Source organism: Apium graveolens, chromosome 9, assembly GCF_009905375.1.
Source record: "Apium graveolens cultivar Ventura chromosome 9, ASM990537v1, whole genome shotgun sequence".
In the NCBI taxonomy this organism is placed as follows: domain Eukaryota; kingdom Viridiplantae; phylum Streptophyta; class Magnoliopsida; order Apiales; family Apiaceae; genus Apium; species Apium graveolens.
Window position 1 is genome coordinate 167,304,597 of NC_133655.1, and position 20,619 is coordinate 167,325,215.

Consider the following 20,619-nt stretch of genomic DNA (forward strand, 5'->3'; position numbering starts at 1 on the left):
AGATAAGAATATATCTATTTAATGAGATATATTAAAACGTTATGAACGTTATTAATATTTTACATAAAAATCATACATATTGATAGATACTCGACTTGTATTTGATATATTTTATATGTTATACAATATTTATCTGTAATATATTTTGTACATAATTATAATATTGAAAATTTTAAACGTATATTTGTGATATATTTTGTACACAATCATAATATTGTATAAATTGGATATCTTGATTAAATTTGTCACAAAATATATCAATGTAAAATATAACGTCATACGTTATAATATGTAGTTGTATCATACACATCTTTACTAGTGAGAAATTTAATCAAGATACCCAATTTAACAAGCCCTGTAATTTCAACAAGCCGATTACAAATTTCAAACAAAGCCCTGATATTATCTGATTATTTGGCTAGAAATTATCATGATGGGGAAGAAGCTGATTGGGAAAGAAGCAATTTTTGTGATATTGGGTTTGAAAAGATTCGAGGATGATGATGAGAAGCTTGGTAAGTTTATCAAAACTCATGTTTTGAGATCGTTGAAAATGGATATGGTGGCTGTTCTTCATGAGCTTGAACGTCAAGAAGAGGTTTCTTTGGCCGTAAAGGTTTGATCTTATTTTACTAAATCTCTCTCTCTCTCTCTCTCTCTCTCTCTCTCTCACACACACACACACACACACACATTGTCTAGTTGATGTATGATTAAATTACTTCCTGAAAATAGTGGAAGTGAAATAAGGAACTTGAGAAATTATTTTGTCCAAGAACTGCTAGTGTTTAGTTTTGAAATTGGTTCTGGCTGTAGTTGAAGTCAATAAAACTTGTTATAAATTATTAAATCCAGTGTGGTATACTTGAATTTGATGCATTATTTTTGCTGAACAAGATATTATTGTTAGGACTTTTGATTGTCCTTTATGGCATAATAATGTGTAACCATAATATTGATAAGAATATGGTATCACTTTAACAAAATGTACAATAATAAAACCTATATCAACTATGAAAGAAGTGGATTTTAAAAAATCTGTTTTTATAATTCCCAGTGGTTAAGATGTTTCTATAAAAATGTAGGGAAATGTAGAACAAAGTTTGTAAATCTATTTTTGTTTTATTGGTAGCAATAAAGCCTTTGTTTATCTTGTATGCATGTGTAGCCTAAGAATTTAGATATTGTGTTGGCAGAGGCTACGTATTGTTTTTGTTTTATTTATTGCGGTCTTATTGATCATGTCTGGCCATGTAAATGTTTTCCTTGTATAAGAATGAAATACTTTTCTGTGAATGAGCACTAGTCACAGGTGAATTATATACTTAAAAGATCAGGAGACATGAATTTAATTATCTTGTATAAAGAATAATGACTATCAGTTGTGAACAAAACCATGGAGGAAGTACTTTGGTAATAATTTTCAGAATTGAAGTCCACAAAGCCCAAAAAGAAGAAAAGGTTGTGAAGTAGGATAGTTGGTTACATGTTCTTAATTGTTAAATTTGCATAGTAATTCATGTACATTGTTTTATAAATTTGCTTGGCATATTTCGAAGTCATTGAGTTGCAAGGAAACAGAATATATGATACATGTTGTCAACATTTCTACTGTTTGCATAATTGAATGATGGCATGGGGATTACATGTATGATTTGTGTTATTATATTTCAGATGTTTTGGGTGATTAAAAAGCAAGATTGGTATAGGCCAGATGTTTATCTGTACAAGGACTTGATCATTGCATTAGCTAAAAGCAAAAAGATGGACGAGGCAATGCTATTGTGGGATAGCATGAGAAAGGAAAACTTGTACCCTGATTCCCAAATGTACACTGAAGTCATACGGGGCATTTTGAGGAATGGGTCTCCTGCAGATGCCATGAATATCTTTGAAGACATGAAACAATCCCCAGATCCACCGGAGGAGTTGCCTTTCAGGATTCTGTTAAAGGGATTATTGTCACATCCTCTTTTGAGAAACAAAGTCAAAGAAGATTTTGAGGAGATTTTTCCTGATTAACGTATATATGATTCACCAGAAGAGATATATGATCCAGAGGAGATTTTTCCTGATTAACGTATTCTGTCTATCATTATATATCTGTATTGAAATTCCATCAAGTATAAATTGATAAAGTACAATTTTTATTAAGGTATATTTAACTTAGATGGCATTTTAGTGTATGTTTCGTAAATCAGTTAAGTTGCAGTTATCTTGGCCCATTTCTTAATTATCGTTTGTTTTGTATGTGAAATGAAATTATATAAGTTTTTGAGGTATAGATTTGATGTTGCTAGAACCTGATCCAAAAAAGTGTTCAACTGCCAAATAGGTGCATGGTAAGTCTTTGGCAAGTGTCTTCTATACATAATGTAGCTGTTCCACAATTGTATTATCAGCGATCTTTGTGCCATCAGAGGTTGTCATGAGTGGTAAAATTAAGTTGTGTTTTATAGACCCTGTCACTGCCCTTTTTGATAGGTAGTGCATAGATTTTGATGCAACTTCAAATAAGGAACAGGTTTCCCCTGAGTGCTAGTTACTTAGTTTGGTGCTTGTACATGGGCACTGCAATTGTTGGTATTCATGTGGAGAGGAGAATGCATGATCCAGAAGCAGTTATAACTACATACTAGGGAAAACACAATCAAGATGTTCTTGCTGCAAAGACGAATAGCCATGATGTGTCAGGATCTGCACCTATTAGTGGTATGTCAAGAGTCAGACCAGAAGATTGTAGCACCATTAGCCTTGATCTTGGAGTGGGAATGAACTGTGGAGTTGAACACAGCGGTTACAAGCAACAAACCACATTAGGTTCTGAGCATGTCAGAAGCCAAGTTCAAGCATCTATAGCTCCAACATGCTATGGTGTAGCTAATGGAAGCGGTGTTCTTTATGGATCTAGAGACAACTGTTGTAAACCATAATTTGCAATCTCCACCTTTAGGCCAGTTCTCTTGTGCATAATCTGTGTATTTTAAATATTTAAATAACGGTTCTCTAGGAATCTTGACACGTACCTTATTTTTATGGGTTCTGGATGTGCGTATATTGTTTAGTAGCAGAAATTAGCAAAAGATGAGCGTATATTGTTCAGTATAAAAAGATGAGCGTATATTGTTCAGTATAGAAATTAGCAAAAGATGTGCGTATCTGTGTATTGGATGTGCGTATATTGTTCAGTATAAAAAGGACGTAAATCAACTAGAAAGATTAATACAACAATGATGATGGATCATACCCTAATGTTTAAAATAGGATATTTTAAATTAAAAGTAATTTGAAAAATGAATTAGTGATAAAGAAGAAAAAAAATGCCAAAACCTTGGCGGCAACTGACAAAGGCCTGCAAGTAGAGCTGACATATGCTTACATAGAACACTTACACAACTCAAAGATCCTATATTTGTCCTAATTACTTTGTCCATTTTCTTCTTCCTTCTATTTGCCTACTCAAATCCCTCTCCTTACTCTTTGCCTACTTCATATAAACAAATTACAATAATGCAAATTGTTTACTCACCAACTCAAGAATCAGTCTCTTTCGATCTTGTTTCAATACTCCAAACCTCATTTTATAATCTCCTATTGGTTTATTATTCAAACCCCATGTCTTTTTTTTTTACTTAATTATTCAATACATATTGTTGTTTCTTGTGTTGGGTGGAGGTTCATCAACTTGTATTCACAAAGAAGCTCAAAAGGGTATTTTCTTTTTGCCTTTTTTATCATCTGGGTTGTTTCTTGATTTCACTTTTAGCTTGTTGTGATGCCTACTTTTAGTGTTTTTGTTGCTATGTCTTGTTTTTATTAAAGCTGGAAAATTTTGATTTTGATTTTTTTTTTTGCTTTGTGATGTAGTAGTAAATCTTGTACTTTCTGGTTTAGTTCAGTTCTGCAAAGAGATGAATGTTTGTAGTGTTAGAGTTCAAGAGTATTTTGAGTTATATGTTCCTGACAGAAAAGATGATGTGATGGGGCTAAATGATTGAGGAAATGACTTTTGTAACTTTGTTTGGGGGGGTTGGTATGGGAATTATGCACAAAGAACGGAAGAGTGAAAAAAAAGAAGGGGCTCAAAGATTTTATGACGGAGTTCGTAATAAAATGAGTAGGAAGGTGAATATGCATGTATTCTCATGTTGGTGGATTTGAAGTTTATTTCAATGTGTGTGGAATAGAATGGAACTCTCCACAAATTATTACAAAAATCAATTCCATATGATCCAATTTCATCCTTTCTAACGTAACATAAAATGATTCTGTTAACTGTATCCAATGGAACTTTGTATCTTAGTTTGGGGTGACAAATTCAGGTTTCGATTATTGGTTGTATAAGTGACAACTAAGTGTCGTGTTAAGTACCGATTAATTTTGATAAAATGAGTATATAAGTGTAATAGGTCCTATTATTCAGAATTCTTATTGATGCATCATTTTGGTCAGACTTTTCCATCTCCAACGTTGGGATGAGAAAGCCAAGCCTGCATAATATGATAGAACATGTATCTTTTTAAGTCTATATGTAGAGATTTACCACAAAATACTGTAAGACAGTGTTTGACGTATAGTTTTATTGAAATAACAGGATTGGGTTCCAAAAGGTTTTCTGAAGTAAGCCTGAATGGCAATGTCATTGGAGGATCTTCTTGCAAAGGAAGGTTTTAAGAGTAGGAAACTAAAGTCACTTTCTAGAACTTCTACTTCATCAGAACCGTCAAGTAGACCTCTTTACTCAAATTATGATCAAAATAAAAGTGGTCTTTCACCTGGTGTAACTCGTGCAAGGAGAACACAAAAGACAAAATCCGATATACCGCAGCTTCAAAGTGATAAAATTAAGGATATACGATCAGTACCCAGGGATGATCTTTTTAGAAGGGAGGTTTTAGATGGGAATTTGAAAAGAGAAGCTATGCCGAAACCTAAGAGGAAAAATTCTTTGGATTTCAGGGGCGGTAAGAGCTTTGGCATTAGGTCGTCAGCAGTTTTACCAGACAATGAGATAGTTGAGGCCGATCTAGATCATTACGAGGTTGAAACTGGGTTGCAACAAGATGAAAGATATGCAGATATATATTCAAATGAAGTGTATAGTCCTTCTGGAAGTACAAGTAAGGCTTCAAATGGAAGTGGTGGAATTGCGACAGCGAGGAATATGTCAGGGAAGAATTTACAGGAATACAAAAGGCGTGGTAACAGTTCCAACCAAAATCTGCTTGGGCACGTGAGTTCCAGACTTAATAACCGTAAAAGCATGAAACAAACTGAGGCTTCCAACTACAGACCAGACGGAGGTTCACAGAACAGCAAAAGCTTCGATGAAAGTAAACATCGTAGGCAGCAAGAGATTGAAGAGGCTCCAGTAGAACCTGCTCTTGATGAAATTGCTGTTCGAGCTATGATATCAATTCTAACGGGGTACATTAAACGATTTTTTATAGATGGGGACTTTAAGGCATCACTTCGTCACAATTGTTTCGCTTCCCTTAATTTTGTTGGGCTGGAGGAAGGCATCAATACTGAAAGTAAAGTCATTGAAAATCTAGAACAAGCGATAGAAACAGTTGAAAGAGCTGCTGAAGAATCTGCAACTGCAACGGAGCTGAAAAAGGCATCTTTGCATCTTAGTGTCATTACTGGCCTTAACGCTAATGATTTGAAAGATGGTTATACTTCAGGAATTCCCAATTCTAAGTTGTCAGCATGTGCTCATCTCTATTTGTCTGTGATTTACAAGCTTCAGAAGAAAGATAGGATTGCAGCAAAGCATCTTCTACAAGTGTTCTGTGATTCTCCATTCCCAGCTCGAACAAGTTTATTGCCCGAACTGTGGAATGATATATTTCTTCCTCATCTTTCACATATAAAGGCATGGTACAATCATGAGGCTGATTCTCTAGTTGATGCACCAAGAAAGGAAATAAAATTAAAAATTCTTGAGAAAGTTAATAATGAAATAATGGACTCCGGTACGTACCAGTTTGCAGCTTATTACAAGGACTGGCTGACAGAGGGTGTCGAAGCTCCTACTATTCCCTCTATTCGTATTCCTTCAGCATCTATTCAGGGAGTTAATGGAGGAGTTTTAAACAGCAACTACTCTGATACGGGTAATCCTCATATTCCTTTTTCATCTCAGCCAATGCTCAGTCTAAAACTATATCACTCAGATCTAGGTAGTTTCAACAAGTCAGGGGCAGCTCATGTGGTAGACTTTGAAGAAGCGGAAAACTTTGAGATAAGCAGAAGAAGCTCGACTGCTTCTGTAGTCGAAGACAAGGAAACATTAACATATTCTTCTGATGCTGCTGTTTATAAGGAATTATTAATCCAACAAGAAATTGTACACCATGTAAGTGTTTCAGTGTATAACTTGCCGTTTTTTAATGCTTATAAGGTTTTAGTCCACCAAATAAATTTGTGACTGAATGAAAAAAGTGTGATAAGAGATGCCCTCTCTTTAAATATCTGATTCATCTCTTTGCACTCTTTACGATTTTATGATATTCATAGTGTAATAAAGATTTTGGCTCCAAGTTCAATACTGGAGGAGAATCTACATTGAAAAGAGAAATATGTAAAAAATATTTTCCTTCTACCCATCAGTGTGCAGAGGCCAGTAGTTTCTGTGCTTAGCTAAGGTCACAATCAGTAATTACCATGAAGCTTTTCCAGTTGTGATTAGTGTATTTTTTTCAGTATTAGACCATCTCCAACCCACAACAATAAAATAGTGTAGCTTTTACACTATATTACTGTGAAAAGTACACTATTCACAAAATCAATTCCAACCCATTTATACTATATCTTACACTAAACGTTAATAAAAAAGACACGATATTCTCACATTTCCAGAAGTAAGTATCTTGTTGGGATATAATAGGCTATATATGTGAGATGAAGGAAATACTTTTTTTTGCAAACTAATACTTGGACATAGTTGGAATTCTGAAATACACCAAATTGGTGTAAAAAATATATCAAATGTACTTTTGACACCAAATTTGGAGTCATTGTTGACACCATTATAGTGTTGGGTTGGAATGAACACTATAACTTGCACTATAATAGTGCTATAGTGTTAGGTTGGAGTTGCTTTTATTTATCCTATAGGCATATTAGGACATGTCTATAATTGAGGCATTTAAACAATAGTCTCCACAGTGTATATTCAGAGTGTATATTTTTCCCTATTAACAGATGTTTATAATAATTTATTTATTAAATAATGCATGCCTATTTGGATAGTTTATACAATTTTTGCTAGCCAAAAGAAGTTTACTAGTAGTAGCCTAGTAGGAGACGACGTAAACTTTTGGCCTGTTTTGAAGCGACTAAAGCAATTCGTTAAGTGATTGCTTGTCAGAGACTTGGTTAACCAAGGTTGACTTTGTTGGATAATTACAGCAATAATAGGGTATATATATTCTATATTATATTACAAATTCAAGAACATGCAAATAAGAATCAAATTCAAAACACGATGAATCTTCTAGGATAAAACAACATGAAACACCTTAGTCACAGTCCGGTGTTGTTTAACGATTCGGTGATGTTTAACAACCACCACCACCACCTCAGTTCGCCTAAAGATCTATACAATTCTGTAATATGTAGCAGGGATAGGCAAAGGGAATAAAATGTGTTCGTATTATCTTTGCCTCTAGGGTCTTAAGATTATATATATAACCTCCAAAATAAAACCCAATTAAATTAGAAATAGGTTTTATTTATTATACATTTTTTTTCAAATCAAATAATCAATTAAATTTAACCTGAATTATAATTAAAATGGAAATTATTGTAAGTAGAAAACAAGTCAGGAGTTGTGTTGACCTAACAACACGTTTTCGTGAACCGAGGATTTTACCTTAATCAATCCTCTAGTCAGCAGTAAAGCCTGTAATAAAAAGATAAGTAGAGTTCTCGCCAAGTCGCCTCGCAGACACGAGACATTCTCCCAAATCGCCCTTTGACTCGACCCGAGTCGGTCGGACAGCAGCGCACGGGTGTGTGCGCTAGGCCCACACAAGCTCCATGCCAAACAAGCATTCCACTCATGCTGGTAGTTAGTTGCAAACAACACTAACATAAGATGCTATATAAACTCAAGACCTTTTCAGTAAAATATTGATGTAGGACAAAATCCACATAACCCATTTCAAGCAAACAATTTTGCCTCGACTTATTTAGGCATTCCACTAAAAAAATGTCTTAGAGACATGAAACCTTAAGTCCTCATATCGAGGAACAAGCTCCGATCAATAGTTTCTGGAAATTCCATCTAGAGTGAATCGTAACTAGGTCAAAGTTTTCACTTTCTAACAGACTTTAGTATTCTTCCTTGCATATGCTTCTTTTGGTATGTTAAAGTAGATGCATGCTCTTTGGTTCTAGTAGTATGTTAAAGTCACATGTAAAGTGGTGTGTTAGACAGATTCGTTGTTACACTCACTGCCTAATAGCTTATGCTTTTAGAGCAGCAAATAAATGTTACCATACACACACACACAAAAATTATTACTGACCATGTAAGAGTTCCAATCTTTTGGGTGGCGGTTACTCGCCAACCATTACCACCCGTAGCTCCATCCCTGACTGTATTCTACCATCTTGAAATCATTCATTTATTTAATTTTTCTTTTCAGTTTTAGATTGCTTGCATTTGCTCAGATAAGTTTCTTTTACTTTTAGAAACTTATCTTTATAGAGGCATGATAATCTGTTTAAAGAGAAAGTCTAGTGTATATTTCTGTACAAATCAGTTTTGAAATTGTAACAGACTACTTGGGTAATATGTATCTTAATTTAAGCCAGTATAACTAAAGGGTTAAGACTTTAAATGCGCTTTGATGTTAGTTTGACATTTTCTAGTTCTTATTATACATTGAGATGACTTCTGCTCTAATACAATTGTTCACAAACTTTAGGAAGATGGACTAACAGCATGTCACAAATCTGGTTCCGGTGAGATAAAATTCATTGACAAGTTTGATGATGCCTATCAGCTGCAACTAGAAGAAAGTGCCAATGGGCTTCATGAACTTTCATATACAAAAGTGAATGAGCTTACATTAAAGAAACTTGCAAAAGCTGTCTTCAATTTTCCGCAGACTGAAGAATGTCTTAATGACATCAATTCATCTCTTTTGCCTGATAAAGATGCACATCATATCAAGCCCTTGGTAATTTAACTCGTTTTTTAACTACCATAGTAATCGTTCAAATCATTAAATATTTGCTCTTCTTAATAGTGTGTTTTCCCAATGTGAGGTGCAGGCAAATCGTCCAATGTTGTTCCATCAATGTGGTTGGTGAAAAACCTTAGGAAGTTGTTTTTTCTCTATTGTATGTATGATTATTGGTGTGATACCCCTATTGATATTTTACTCTGCAGGTTGGAATAAAAACTCAGACTCTTTTGTTCAATATTCTTCCCTCTTGAGCATCCCTGAGGACTTTATCTGTCCTTTAAGCGGACTATGTTTTGAGGAACCCGTCACTTTAGAGACTGGACAAACTTTTGAGACCGAAGCTCTTAGACAATGGTTTGATAAAGGACACAAGACATGTCCAATTTCGGGAGTTACACTAGAGTATCAAGCTTTGCCCCTGACAAACTTCATTTTGAAACGTGTTGTTGATACATGGAAATTTGAGCACTGCAGAACTCTATTAGGTTTTTCAGGCCAGCTTGCAATGAATGTAGGGGATGAGGTCAAGGATGAAGCAGCTGTTTTTATTTTTGAGCATCTTCTTACTTTCTCTAGCAGAGATGAAAGAATTAGAAAAGTCAAACTCCTTATCTCTCTTGGAGGACTGCAGTTTTTTATACGAAGGTTTGGATCTGGAAACTTGGAAGAGAAAACAATTGTTGCAGCATTGTTGTGCCACTGTATCGAAGCAGACTCTGGTTGCAGAAATCATATAGCTAGAAACATTGAAAAAAATTGTTTTGTTGAGCTTCTTCACTGCAAGCAGGCTAAGTCAATAGCAAATGCTGTCTCACTATTGGTCAAACTAATTTGCTTAAATAGGTACTCTTTTGTTCTTTCTTTCTTTGACTTTTATGTGTTATTCTGGGCACCTTTCCACTTGGTATGACTTGCACTCATGCCATATATCCGAATTAGATGCTAATTTTTGTGAGTTTTACAAGTCAAGGGGTATCCACAAGATGTTGTCTGAAATTCTACGTTACCATTCCTTCTTTATGTATTCATTTTTACTATTATTATCATTCAAATGAAAAGAAAATGAGAAGCTGATCATATGATGCTTTCTCTGCCTATTCTACATGGCATGGTCAGCCAGCTACATAACCAGAGAAAACACAGTGAGGGACTGTCTTATTTTCTATGCACAACTTTCTATGGACTGTTTCCTTGAGTGGAATTGTGAGCATGGCACATCCTGTCTGTTTTTTTTGAAGTCACTGCATTTGTGTGTGGGTGGGTGGGAAGAGGAGGAGGGGGGGGGGGGGGTAACCATGCATGTTAGATTCCCAATAGACCCAGAATCAGTATATGTATTATCACATTGTTATGGAGGCCACATATTGGGCAGAAACCTTTCCAGGTGTTTTTGTTCTTTGTAATACAATAGATATTTGAAATTTATGTCAATCAGCGATTGCATGGGGTCGTAAGGGAGTACCTTTTCTTTTGTCTGCTATACTTGTGTTGTAAATATGGTCTCTGATTCGCTTACTTACGGATATAAAGAATTGATAAATGAATTCCAGGAGGATAGATGTTTGCTCTTTCCTAAGCGGCTTAGAAAACAAGGAAATGGTGCACACTATGCATGTTTTACTTATTTATCTCCAGAGTTGCCCCTCAGATCAGAGGCCTTCAGTGGCAGTTCTCCTTTTACACCTAGACCTTCTGGTAAGCTCTTGAACAAAATGGATTTTGGTGTACTATGTGTCAATTGTTATAGATTGTATATCTAGTTTCTATACTCTTACTGAAGAGTATTATTTTCCCTGTATAACATGAAGTGGAATTTCATTCGCTGCAAACTGTCGGTACAAAAGTAGATATATTTTTTTTTCTGAAGGCTAGTTGTACTCATTGTGCTTTTTGTTGAGAATAATTCAAAATTATTTGAATTGTTTTCTTGAAATTTTGTTGATTAGTTTGTTAGGTGTTTTTCAAATAATTAGTAGATAAGATAAGTTCTATTTTTTAGGAGTTTTAGTATTTTCTAGTGTATAAAACCACACGTTGGTTATCAGAAATAAAATAGAAGTATGTATCTCATTTTATTCACTACTTCTCTATATTTTCTCTCTTTCTTTTATTAGTTCAAACACTAACAGTGGTATCAGAGCCTTATTGATCTTAAGGGTCTGTGATATAACATAGCCATGTCTTCAAATCAAACACCAAATCTTTCTCCTCCATTTTTTAATGGTGAAAATTATCAAGTATGGGCTGTTAAGATGAAAACTCATTTAAAAGGTTTGGGTTTATGGACATGGGTGGAAAGTGAGAGGGAGATACAACCTCTTACCGTACTCTAAATCAAATCAAGCTTCATGAAAATGAGTCAAGTAAGGGTCCAAGAGCTTTATCAATTATTCATACGGCCGTGTCAGAATCGATTTTCACAAGAATTATGACTTGTGAAACAGGAAAAGAGGCTTGGGATAAGCTAAAAGAATTGTATGAAGGCAACGCAAGAATAAAGAGGATGCAAGTTTTAAATCTCAAAAGGGATTTTGAGACTTTAGCCATGAAAGAAAAAGACACTATACAAGATTATTATGATAATTTGATGGGTGTTATTAACAAAATGCGGCTGATGGGAGAAGATGTACCTGGTAGCAAAATTGTAGAGAAGCTGTTTGTGAGTTTGCCCGAAAGGTTTGAGTCAAAACTTTCATCTCTTGAAGATTCAAAAGATATAAGTGAACTATCTTTATCCGAACTAATTAATTCTCTGCAAGCTCATGAACAAAGAAGAGCGATGAGAAACAAAGAAACTGAAAATGCGGTTGAAGGAGCTTTTTTGGCAAAAACTCAAAAGCAAAAAATAAAATTTACTCAATGTGGTCATTGTAAGAAGAATGGGCATGAAGAAAAAGATTGTTGGAACAAGGAAAGGCCTAAATGCTTTAAATGCAAGAGGTTTGAACATGTGCAAAAGTATTGTAGAGTCAAGACGGAAGAAGTGTCAATTATTTGATGAAGAACTATTTTGATATTGGAGAGAAGTGCTCCAATGTGTACATTGGTGAGAAGTACATCAACATGAAACTGTGGAGAGAAGGGCTCCCAAATGAAACTGTGGAGAGAAGGGCTCCAACAACAATGATGATGGTGGAAGTACAACATCATCGAATTAATTTTAGAATTTTGAATTTTGAATTATGAGGGAGTGTTGAGAATAATTCAAAATTATTTGAATTGTTTTCTTGAAATTTTGTTGATTAGTTTGTTAGGTGTTTTTCAAATAATTAGTAGATAAGATAAGTTATATTTTTTAGGAGTTTTAGTATTTTCTAGTATATAAAACCACACGTTGGTTATCAGAAATAAAATAGAAGTATGTATCTCATTTTATTCACTACTTCTCTATATTTTCTCTCTTTCTTTTATTAGTTCAAACACTAACACTTTTGTGCTGTTTATATTCGTAAACTGAAGTGCCTGACTTTGTCTACAACTTTTACTTATATCTTCTGATTATAGAATTCTTGAGCTTATTTATTATATTACACATATTCTTACATCTTAAGATAAGAGCTTAAGCAGGAATCAATAGATCCCTTATAATTTACTATTTATATTCATTTATATATTTGCTTGAACTACCTGTTTTGCTGAAATTTTTAAACTTGGAACGATAAAAAAATTTGTTTAATTTCAGATAATACATATATAGTAGATATCTCCTGCAAGTTATGTGCCACATTTAGATAAGAATTATGTCTTGTATTGGAGAGTTTTGCATCTCGGGCCTTGAATAAATCTTCCAAGATATATGACATTCTAGTCTGATACGATCATTTGAATATTTGATGAAAGTTTCAAATATTCTCTGCCTTCTAATTACTCTTGTAATTATTTATTAGTATATTTTCTGAACTTATATATGTTTTTTCATGCTTACAATTCACTGCACTTGGACCCAGGGGCAGAGGCTCAAGTTGGTCAAATTAGGTAAAATATACATGTGTGCACAGTTGCTACTTTTGCCTATATTTATTCAACTGTTGGTGGACCTTGTTACATGGTTTTGACAGAAGTTGATAAATATACAATAACTTAATGCAGTGTACCAACTGTTGAACATCACAATGTGTAAATTAATCTTGTGCAAATACTTGTCCTTTTGGAGCTTTCATCTCATTTATATTGATCTGTTTGCCAGTCATGATCTTGATCTGTCGGGGACCATAGGTGATTATTAAAAAGTGAATCTTCACCTGAATTGCAAAGAATTTGTTTTTTATTTTCATGTTTTTACAGAGTAGTATAATTTATGAAATATAAGCTTTTTTGCTCTCAGATTATTTTCGTAGGTAAATATACCCTTAAGCTAATGCAAACTTGTCACTCGTGCTTAAGCTATTCTATGTTTTTCAACATGTAGATAGCTCCCAAAAAGTACAGCATATATCGGGAAGAAGCTGTAAATGCTATAGCTGTGGCTCTAGAAAGCGGCTTAACAGACGATAAGATTAGAGAAAAATGTTGCAATGCGCTTCTTGTCCTGGGAGGGCGTTTCTCTTTGAGTGGGAAGGTAATGATAGAGGATTGGATCCTAAAAAAAGCTGGTTTTATTGATTGTCATGAACCTGAAATAATCGATTCGAAAGAAGACATAGTACCAGCTAACTGCATCCCCTCGGTATGTTCATTCTCTTATGCTGTCTCTGACCCACCTTGTTCTCTATAAGTACCTCTTTACATGGATTAAGTTTTTTATATCTGTTTTATGTACATTGAACTATATCACAAGTATATGGGCTTTCCTATCAATATCGCCACGTAATTACCCAAGGATCGATACAACAATCTGATAAAAAAAGCTGGTACTTGTAGTATATATCTGAATCTGATCAAGTTTTTAACTGTAAGCACAGTCTCTATGTGTTATGTTTACATGGTATTTCAACATATAGATTATTACATGTACTTTATAATGCGATTCGTTTGATACATATTCCCTTTCACTGTAAGATAGTTGCTAGTAATGTATATCCAACAACTTGCTGATTCTAGATCTTCAATTTTTCCTCAAGGCTGTAACAATCTAGGAACTTCCACATGCAACCATTTCTGCAAATTACAATTATTCTCAAGTTTGTGCAAGCTTGTTATCCTGCACTTACTCTTTGAGGCATACTCATTAATTTTCAGTAGGAAGTAAGGACACAGGTGCAGGAGTGTAGTACATAGTGCGGGATACGGGAATTCGACAAATATAATAATATGGGGATACTTGTGCGCGGGGGGGGGGGGGCACGGGAAAAATAAACAAAAAATTTATATATATTTCATGTTAAACATAATAAAACCTACTAGCAAAAACAAAAATTGCATAAAAATGAATCAAATGCATCATTTATTAATCTAAAACACAAAAATACAAGTAAAATCTTTTAGTTTATGCAAAAATGAATACGATAATCAATACTTTTGTATTAACTAATAAACTTCGATACTTAATTTTGTTAATGTAGTTTGCTAAAATAGATTTGACCAAAATTTCTAAAGATAAAATTTCAGATTAGTATCATGGAAGAATCCGCGTCCGATATAGGGATACGTGTGTCCGAGTATCCGAGTATCCGACAAGGGGACTTGGCATGCGACCCAAGTGTCCCTGTTTCTTAGATTTTCAGACACTACTAACATACCTTTTGTAAGCTTGGATCTATCTTGTTGGGTCCCTTAACCTCCATAGAGGCAGTGCATAACATCATTATAACATTACAAATGTTGCACGATAATTTTCACTTTTCTGATATTAACAACCTTCCAGAAGGAATACTGTAATAGATGCCACACAGGTGATGCCGGATAACATTGTTTATTATAGACAATGGCAACATAAATGATTATTCCTTCAGAAATCAGTTAATATTCCTGTTTTCAAAAGGTCGTCAGTAGATTAGGGTTCAATGACTCGATGTCTTAGAGTGTCAGTAACTCTGGTTCGTGAAGGCGTTTATTGGCGATGACGGATGATTACGGAGAATTGATTCGATTTTACCATCACTATGTAGATATGCAAGGAGGTTTCAGCATGCAATATGAAAAACAATAACAGTTGCCTATCATTTTATTTTATTTGTGTGTACAATTTTGAAGTCGGCCTCTATCTATAGGATACCGATGAAGATGATGCCAATGAAGAGTGGTTGAGGATCTTGTCAGCTTCACTTCTTGATGGGAGGAAATCATTCTTGGAGACAATATCTATGTGTTTGGGTTGTGGTCAGTTGGATTTGGTGAGGACATGTTTGACCACAGTAGCATGGTTAAGCTCCTCAATTGCTTCATTGCATGACTTCAGGCGATCTGCCTTATTGCCTCTCATATCCCTGCTTAAAGGATTTTTGGAAAACAGTGAGAGGGTTGAACACAAAGTACTTGCTTCAATGTCTCTGCTAAATTTTAGCAGAATACCAGGTTGGCAAGTTCTTATTTACATAACTTCTTACTTGAAAATAAAATAAAGTATCTGTTTTTATGTTGGATTGTTAGCAATTGAGCAATGCATAAGCATTAACACAGACCAAGTTTTCTGGCTTGATCTATAGAACATTGTGTGCCAGGCATCGCCCGCATCTGTAGCTTTAGTTTCCCTTACTTACGGTGATTGGATATGTAGTCTAGATACAGTTATTTTTTTCTTTCTCTTTTGCTAATTAATTACACACGCACACACTAGGAGTCGAACTTGACCTCCGGCAAGGGGGTACAAGAGCTCAACCAGTGCACCGACCATTTGTTGGCTAGTCTAGATAGTTGTCAGAGTTGTCTTTACAAGTTACTCGGGACCTTTAGCTATGTCTTAATCAAATGTTTAGCCACTGTTTTGTTGAGCTTATTCTTTTATTATAAGAGGAGAAAAAGCTTCCCCAAACACCCCCATATTATCTGCATGCTTATCTTGTGGCGTTTTATATTAATTATTATCTATGTTTACCGTGTAAAATATAGATGCCCATATATACATTTAATGACAACCTAGAACAACATTCGTGTGATGCCAATACACTCCTACAAAGCATGTCAAATCACATATAAAGTACAAAATTACGTTAATGACATATATTAACTTGCTAAACCGTTTCATGGGCTACAGAATGTAGGATCCAGTTACTAGCAAGTGCACAGGAGTTGGAATTTCCCCTCCAAAGCCTTGCAGGAGTCACGTGGACAGCGGAGAAGCTTTACACCACACTTTTTAGTGAACGGTCTTTAGTCTGACCGGAAAGGATAGACTGATTTATGTAGATGCGTTTTATACATAACAGAAGACTTTTTCTCTATGCCTTGTAATCAACATTTACCTGATCACTGTGATACTCGGACATTCTTAAATTTGCCTTGCTATAGTTCCTGTTTTATTTAGAAGAATTTAAGTGATTCTAATCTTGGATTGGAAGCCTGACTGAAGGAGAATATGAAATTGTGCAAACATGTTACTTGTTTCAATGTTGGAATCACTTTTGGTTTAATGCATATATTCCTATTACCCATGTATGATACAGGACAGGGTGCCTGTATACGAATGTAATGCTTAGCAGCAATAAGAAACTGATGTTACGATTTTGGCTATTAGTTATAACCCTCATAGATATGATTAAAGCAGCAAAATGTCTTATTTACACACTTTATTAAAAGACACAGAGTTTCTTGAAAGAGAACATCAAAACGCTAATCAGAGGGCGCCTTTTTGTTCAAAGGAAGATTTATTTTTTCTCCATTAAATTAACACTTGTTGTACCTGCTGAATACAAATACCTGCATGTTTACTAACCAAATACTAATACGTGTTCTTGTACCAATACACCCCTTTCTCTGGAGTGTCCTCGTCTTCTTGAACATACAGACATTCTTTTCCTTCCCTCCACAAAGCTTTATAGAAAGGAAGACTGTCGGATTGGTAATATTCCCCGAGCATTGGTTTGATGGCTTCTGTTGCCTCCGTCGCATGATAATGTGGCATATTCGAGAAGAGATGATGAGCTACATGGGTGTCGGTAATGTGATGGAACACCTTGTTTAAAATTCCGTAATCTCTATCAACAGTTGCCAGAGCTCCTTTAAGCCACTCCCATTCAGAAGAATCATAATGAGGGAGTGAAGGATGAGTGTGCTGCAGGTATGTGATTGAAACAAGGAATGCATTTGTAACAAGTAAAGGCATTGTAAAATAGCATATGATCCACCAGAATCCTTCAACTAAAGCAATGCGATAGAGCACATATGACATTGTGAGAACTCCTGCATCAGACATGAAAATCTGCAGTCTTTCACGGTTACTGTATATGGGGCTGTAAGGATCAAAGTGGGATGCATAGCGATCATATGGTCTGCCTGCGACATTGCAAGCCAAGTACAAAGGCCATCCGAGAAGAAGTGTGACAGCAAGTATCATGACTCTACCTGGTGGATTGTCTATGTAAGTGTAATACCATGGAATGGTAGTTTTAGGCTTTGGAACAAACACTTCATCCCTCTCAATAGAGTTGGTGTTAGAGTGATGGCGCCTATGACTATATTTCCACGAAAAGTAAGGAACTACAATTGCAGAGTGGAGAATGAAACCAACTGTATCATCGAGCCACGGGTAGTCACTAAATGCATGGTGACCACACTCATGAGCAAGAACCCATATCCCGGTGATGACACATCCTTGAAAATACCAATAGACAGGCCAGGCAAAGTATGAGAAAGGCTTAGGAATAAGGTGAAAGTAAGAGCTGGCAATGTAGTAGAAGAGAAAGACCAAGATGACGTCAGTAACAACGTAAGAGAATGATCGAACGAGGGATCTTTTAAAGCAGTGTGGAGGGACAACTTTTTTGATCTCACTAAGGGTGAAAGGAGGTTTTGAATGAGGGGCTCTGTTATGCTTTGTTTTTATTTCACCGTTTGTGGCTGGGACGGTCATTTTTCCTCCCGCACCCATGACTTGTGACCTGAAAAGTGTTGAATAATTTTGTTTAAGACCCAGAAAGTGGCTTTGGACAAATTACAAGTTACCCTAGAGTAAAGTAAAAAGAAATAAGAACTCCAGATTGCAAGCCTATGATGACTATTGAAAATGATTGAATGCAATTTGCAGAACTATGCATACAATCTGCTTGTTTTCATGTTTCACTCGATAGAGAAGCTGTACGGGGGAATATAGGCGAAAGAAAGGTTTAATAATCTCTCAAATGCAGCTTTATATATCATGGAAATCAATATCTTTGTCCCAATTAATAGAACTTTTACTGTGCAGGAGAAAACAGTGAGGAACAACTTACGGATCTAGATCAAGGTAAAATGATGTCAGGGAGATACACAAAGTACATGGAATACCAGAGAGCAGGCAAAAATGCTGTCAGGGAGGTATGCAATTCCTAGTCAATCTGGTTTATCAACCTTGCCAAGAGTTTACTAAAGATAAAAGAGCTTGAACTTGTACAATAACAACGAATACGGTATTAAGATTTTCACAGAGCGTGATTTCTTTCTAAGTTTGAGAAATATAATATCCGTGGTTCTGCTATGACACTGTACGCAATTGCACAGAAATAGAATCCGAAAGAACACTTGAAGCTCAAACAAAAACAGGTACAAATTTTAGTGAAACTGAGAAAGCCAAGTATTTATATATGTTAAAAAGCATAAGAAGCCAGCTAGTAGTTTATACTAAAACATCTTAAGGGTTAGGGAGAGATGATCCATGTAACATAGGTATCGTGTGTCCTATATTGGAATTAGTATTATTACCCCCTTGGAACTTAATAATATGAATCAGGATTTCGAAAATCAGAACACAAATAAACCACTAGTAGAAACTCCTCAACTATAAACAGTAAACAGCAGGGATATTATGTACAAATGTTAACAGAGTTGATTAAACTGAGAAAACTACAAGGGGGGAAAGAAGAGAACCTGGTAGAGTTGCTAGGAGTTGAGCTTTGGACTCAAACGGAGGAGTATCAGCCTATGTATTTAATCCAAACAATAAACAAAGAGGACCCCTTTTATTTCATGCATATTATATTCCCGCAGCTCAAACTTGACCTCCAATGTTTTGTTTACTTGAACAACTAGTAGGCACCCCCTTATATATTTCTATTTTCTTGTCATTAAAAGAGAAGAAAGTAATTAATTAGGAGATAAAATACTTTCATCCCATTTTTTGAGTAAAAATATCAAGTATGTCACATTTGCAGTCATTACCACTTGATTTCGTTCCTTTTTAAACTCGGGAGAATGACTACTAGGGATGTAATCGAGCCGAGCCGAGCCAAGTACTACCAGGCTCGGCTCGAACTCGATTTAAATAGTTCGAGCTCAAACTCGATCGAGTCTTTAATTTCAAGTTCAAAACTCGGCTCGTAAAAGGTTCGGTTCGAAACTCGGCTCGTAAAAGGTTCGGTAGACTCGAGTTCAACTTGAAAGCTCGTATTAATTCACTAAATATTAACAAAAATTCAAAATATGATCGGTTCGACTTGAGTTCGGTTCGGCTCGAGTTCGGCTCGATATAAAATGAATAATATATAAAAAAAATTAAATATTTACATTAAATATATTTATAATTAAAAATAATAGAGGATCGATAAGGCTCGCGAACCTTACGAGCCGAATAATTTGAAGCTCGAGCTCGGCTCGGTTAAAAATTCGAAGAGCTCGAACTCGAGCTCGGCTCGATTATTTTTTAGCCGAATTTGAATTTTTTACGAGCTGGAGTAGTTCACGAACAATTTGACTCGTTTACACCCCTAACTACGAGTGAAAGTGCAACCACTTTATTTACCTTACACTTGTTTTTCCTTTTTAAAACTCGAAAAAAAGAATAAAAGAAGTAAATGTTGATGAAAAGGCGCCGACCTTGTTTCTAAACTAAATGCAAAATAAATTGGGGGCGTCATTTTTTAATCTCGAATCCGTATTCGTCCGTTCGTGGGTTAAAGAACAAAGAGGCTATTGAATGAAGTAGTAATGAAGTTAGAATCCCATGTTTGTATCATATAATAATCAATTTCTTTTAAATCTTTTGTTTTATGTAACTCTTGAATGGAATAAGTTTTGAAAGAAAATCAAATTTTATTACGCTCCAAAGTGAAGAAAAGAAGGCCGTCAAATAATGTACTTGCGGAAAAGTGGAAAATCTACCAAGCCATGATATCGAGGAGTCCAAATTCTATTGTTGAACCCTATTATGTGTGTGATCTATACTTATCAAGGGGGAAACTACGGAAATTGGAAGTAAGAATTTTATTTTAATAAATAAATTATGATATAAAGTTATTGACTTCAATAATAGAATATTATATATACCTCTTGTAAAATTTATAACTTCGGTAAACATACATGTATAGGATTAAAAGAACACTCATTAACATATAATTAGATTTTATTG

The 20,619-nt window shown here is 35.1% G+C and overlaps 3 protein-coding genes across 6 annotated transcripts; 2 read left to right on the plus strand and 1 right to left on the minus strand.

Moving 5' to 3' along the window:
- Window positions 1-275: 275 nt before the first annotated feature.
- LOC141682733 (protein THYLAKOID ASSEMBLY 8-like, chloroplastic) lies at window positions 276-2,284 on the plus strand. The gene is made up of 2 exons (XM_074487432.1): window positions 276-616; window positions 1,675-2,284. Exons 1-2 carry the CDS (start codon window positions 431-433, stop codon window positions 2,020-2,022), a joined length of 534 nt encoding a protein of 177 aa, XP_074343533.1. The 5' UTR covers window positions 276-430; the 3' UTR covers window positions 2,023-2,284.
- A 1,025-nt stretch (window positions 2,285-3,309) lies between these two features.
- On the plus strand, window positions 3,310-16,673 carry LOC141687311 (putative E3 ubiquitin-protein ligase LIN). Of its 4 annotated transcripts, XM_074492544.1 has the most exons (10): window positions 3,310-3,711; window positions 4,595-6,119; window positions 6,204-6,361; window positions 8,940-9,194; window positions 9,289-9,319; window positions 9,407-10,046; window positions 10,754-10,898; window positions 13,612-13,869; window positions 15,353-15,656; window positions 16,336-16,673. In XM_074492544.1, exons 2-10 carry the CDS (start codon window positions 4,631-4,633, stop codon window positions 16,458-16,460), a joined length of 3,405 nt encoding a protein of 1,134 aa, XP_074348645.1. In that variant the 5' UTR covers window positions 3,310-3,711; window positions 4,595-4,630; the 3' UTR covers window positions 16,461-16,673. The 4 variants fall into 4 exon arrangements, with proteins under 4 accessions (XP_074348645.1, XP_074348644.1, XP_074348646.1 ...); XM_074492543.1 differs by having other exon boundaries at window positions 4,595-6,361; XM_074492545.1 differs by lacking the exon at window positions 15,353-15,656 and having other exon boundaries at window positions 4,595-6,361.
- Window positions 16,674-16,811: 138 nt separating this feature from the next.
- On the minus strand, window positions 16,812-19,284 carry LOC141687312 (delta(12)-fatty-acid desaturase FAD2-like). The gene is made up of 2 exons (XM_074492547.1): window positions 19,143-19,284; window positions 16,812-18,178 (listed from the first exon to the last, which is right to left on the minus strand). Exon 2 carries the CDS (start codon window positions 18,166-18,168, stop codon window positions 17,020-17,022), a length of 1,149 nt encoding a protein of 382 aa, XP_074348648.1. The 5' UTR covers window positions 18,169-18,178; window positions 19,143-19,284; the 3' UTR covers window positions 16,812-17,019.
- Window positions 19,285-20,619: the final 1,335 nt, after the last annotated feature.

Coding starts and splice junctions, on each gene's coding strand:
- LOC141682733 (XM_074487432.1), top strand. CDS start 431: ATGATGGGGAAGAAGCTGATTGGGAAAGAAGCAATTTTTGTGATATTG. Junction 617..1,674: donor AGGTTTCTTTGGCCGTAAAG/GTTTGATCTTAT, acceptor ATTATATTTCAG/ATGTTTTGGGTGATTAAAAA.
- LOC141687311 (XM_074492543.1), top strand. CDS start 4,631: ATGGCAATGTCATTGGAGGATCTTCTTGCAAAGGAAGGTTTTAAGAGT. Junction 9,195..9,288: donor CACATCATATCAAGCCCTTG/GTAATTTAACTC, acceptor TGTGAGGTGCAG/GCAAATCGTCCAATGTTGTT. Junction 15,657..16,335: donor AAATTTTAGCAGAATACCAG/GTTGGCAAGTTC, acceptor CATGGGCTACAG/AATGTAGGATCCAGTTACTA.
- LOC141687312 (XM_074492547.1), bottom strand. CDS start 18,168: ATGGGTGCGGGAGGAAAAATGACCGTCCCAGCCACAAACGGTGAAATA.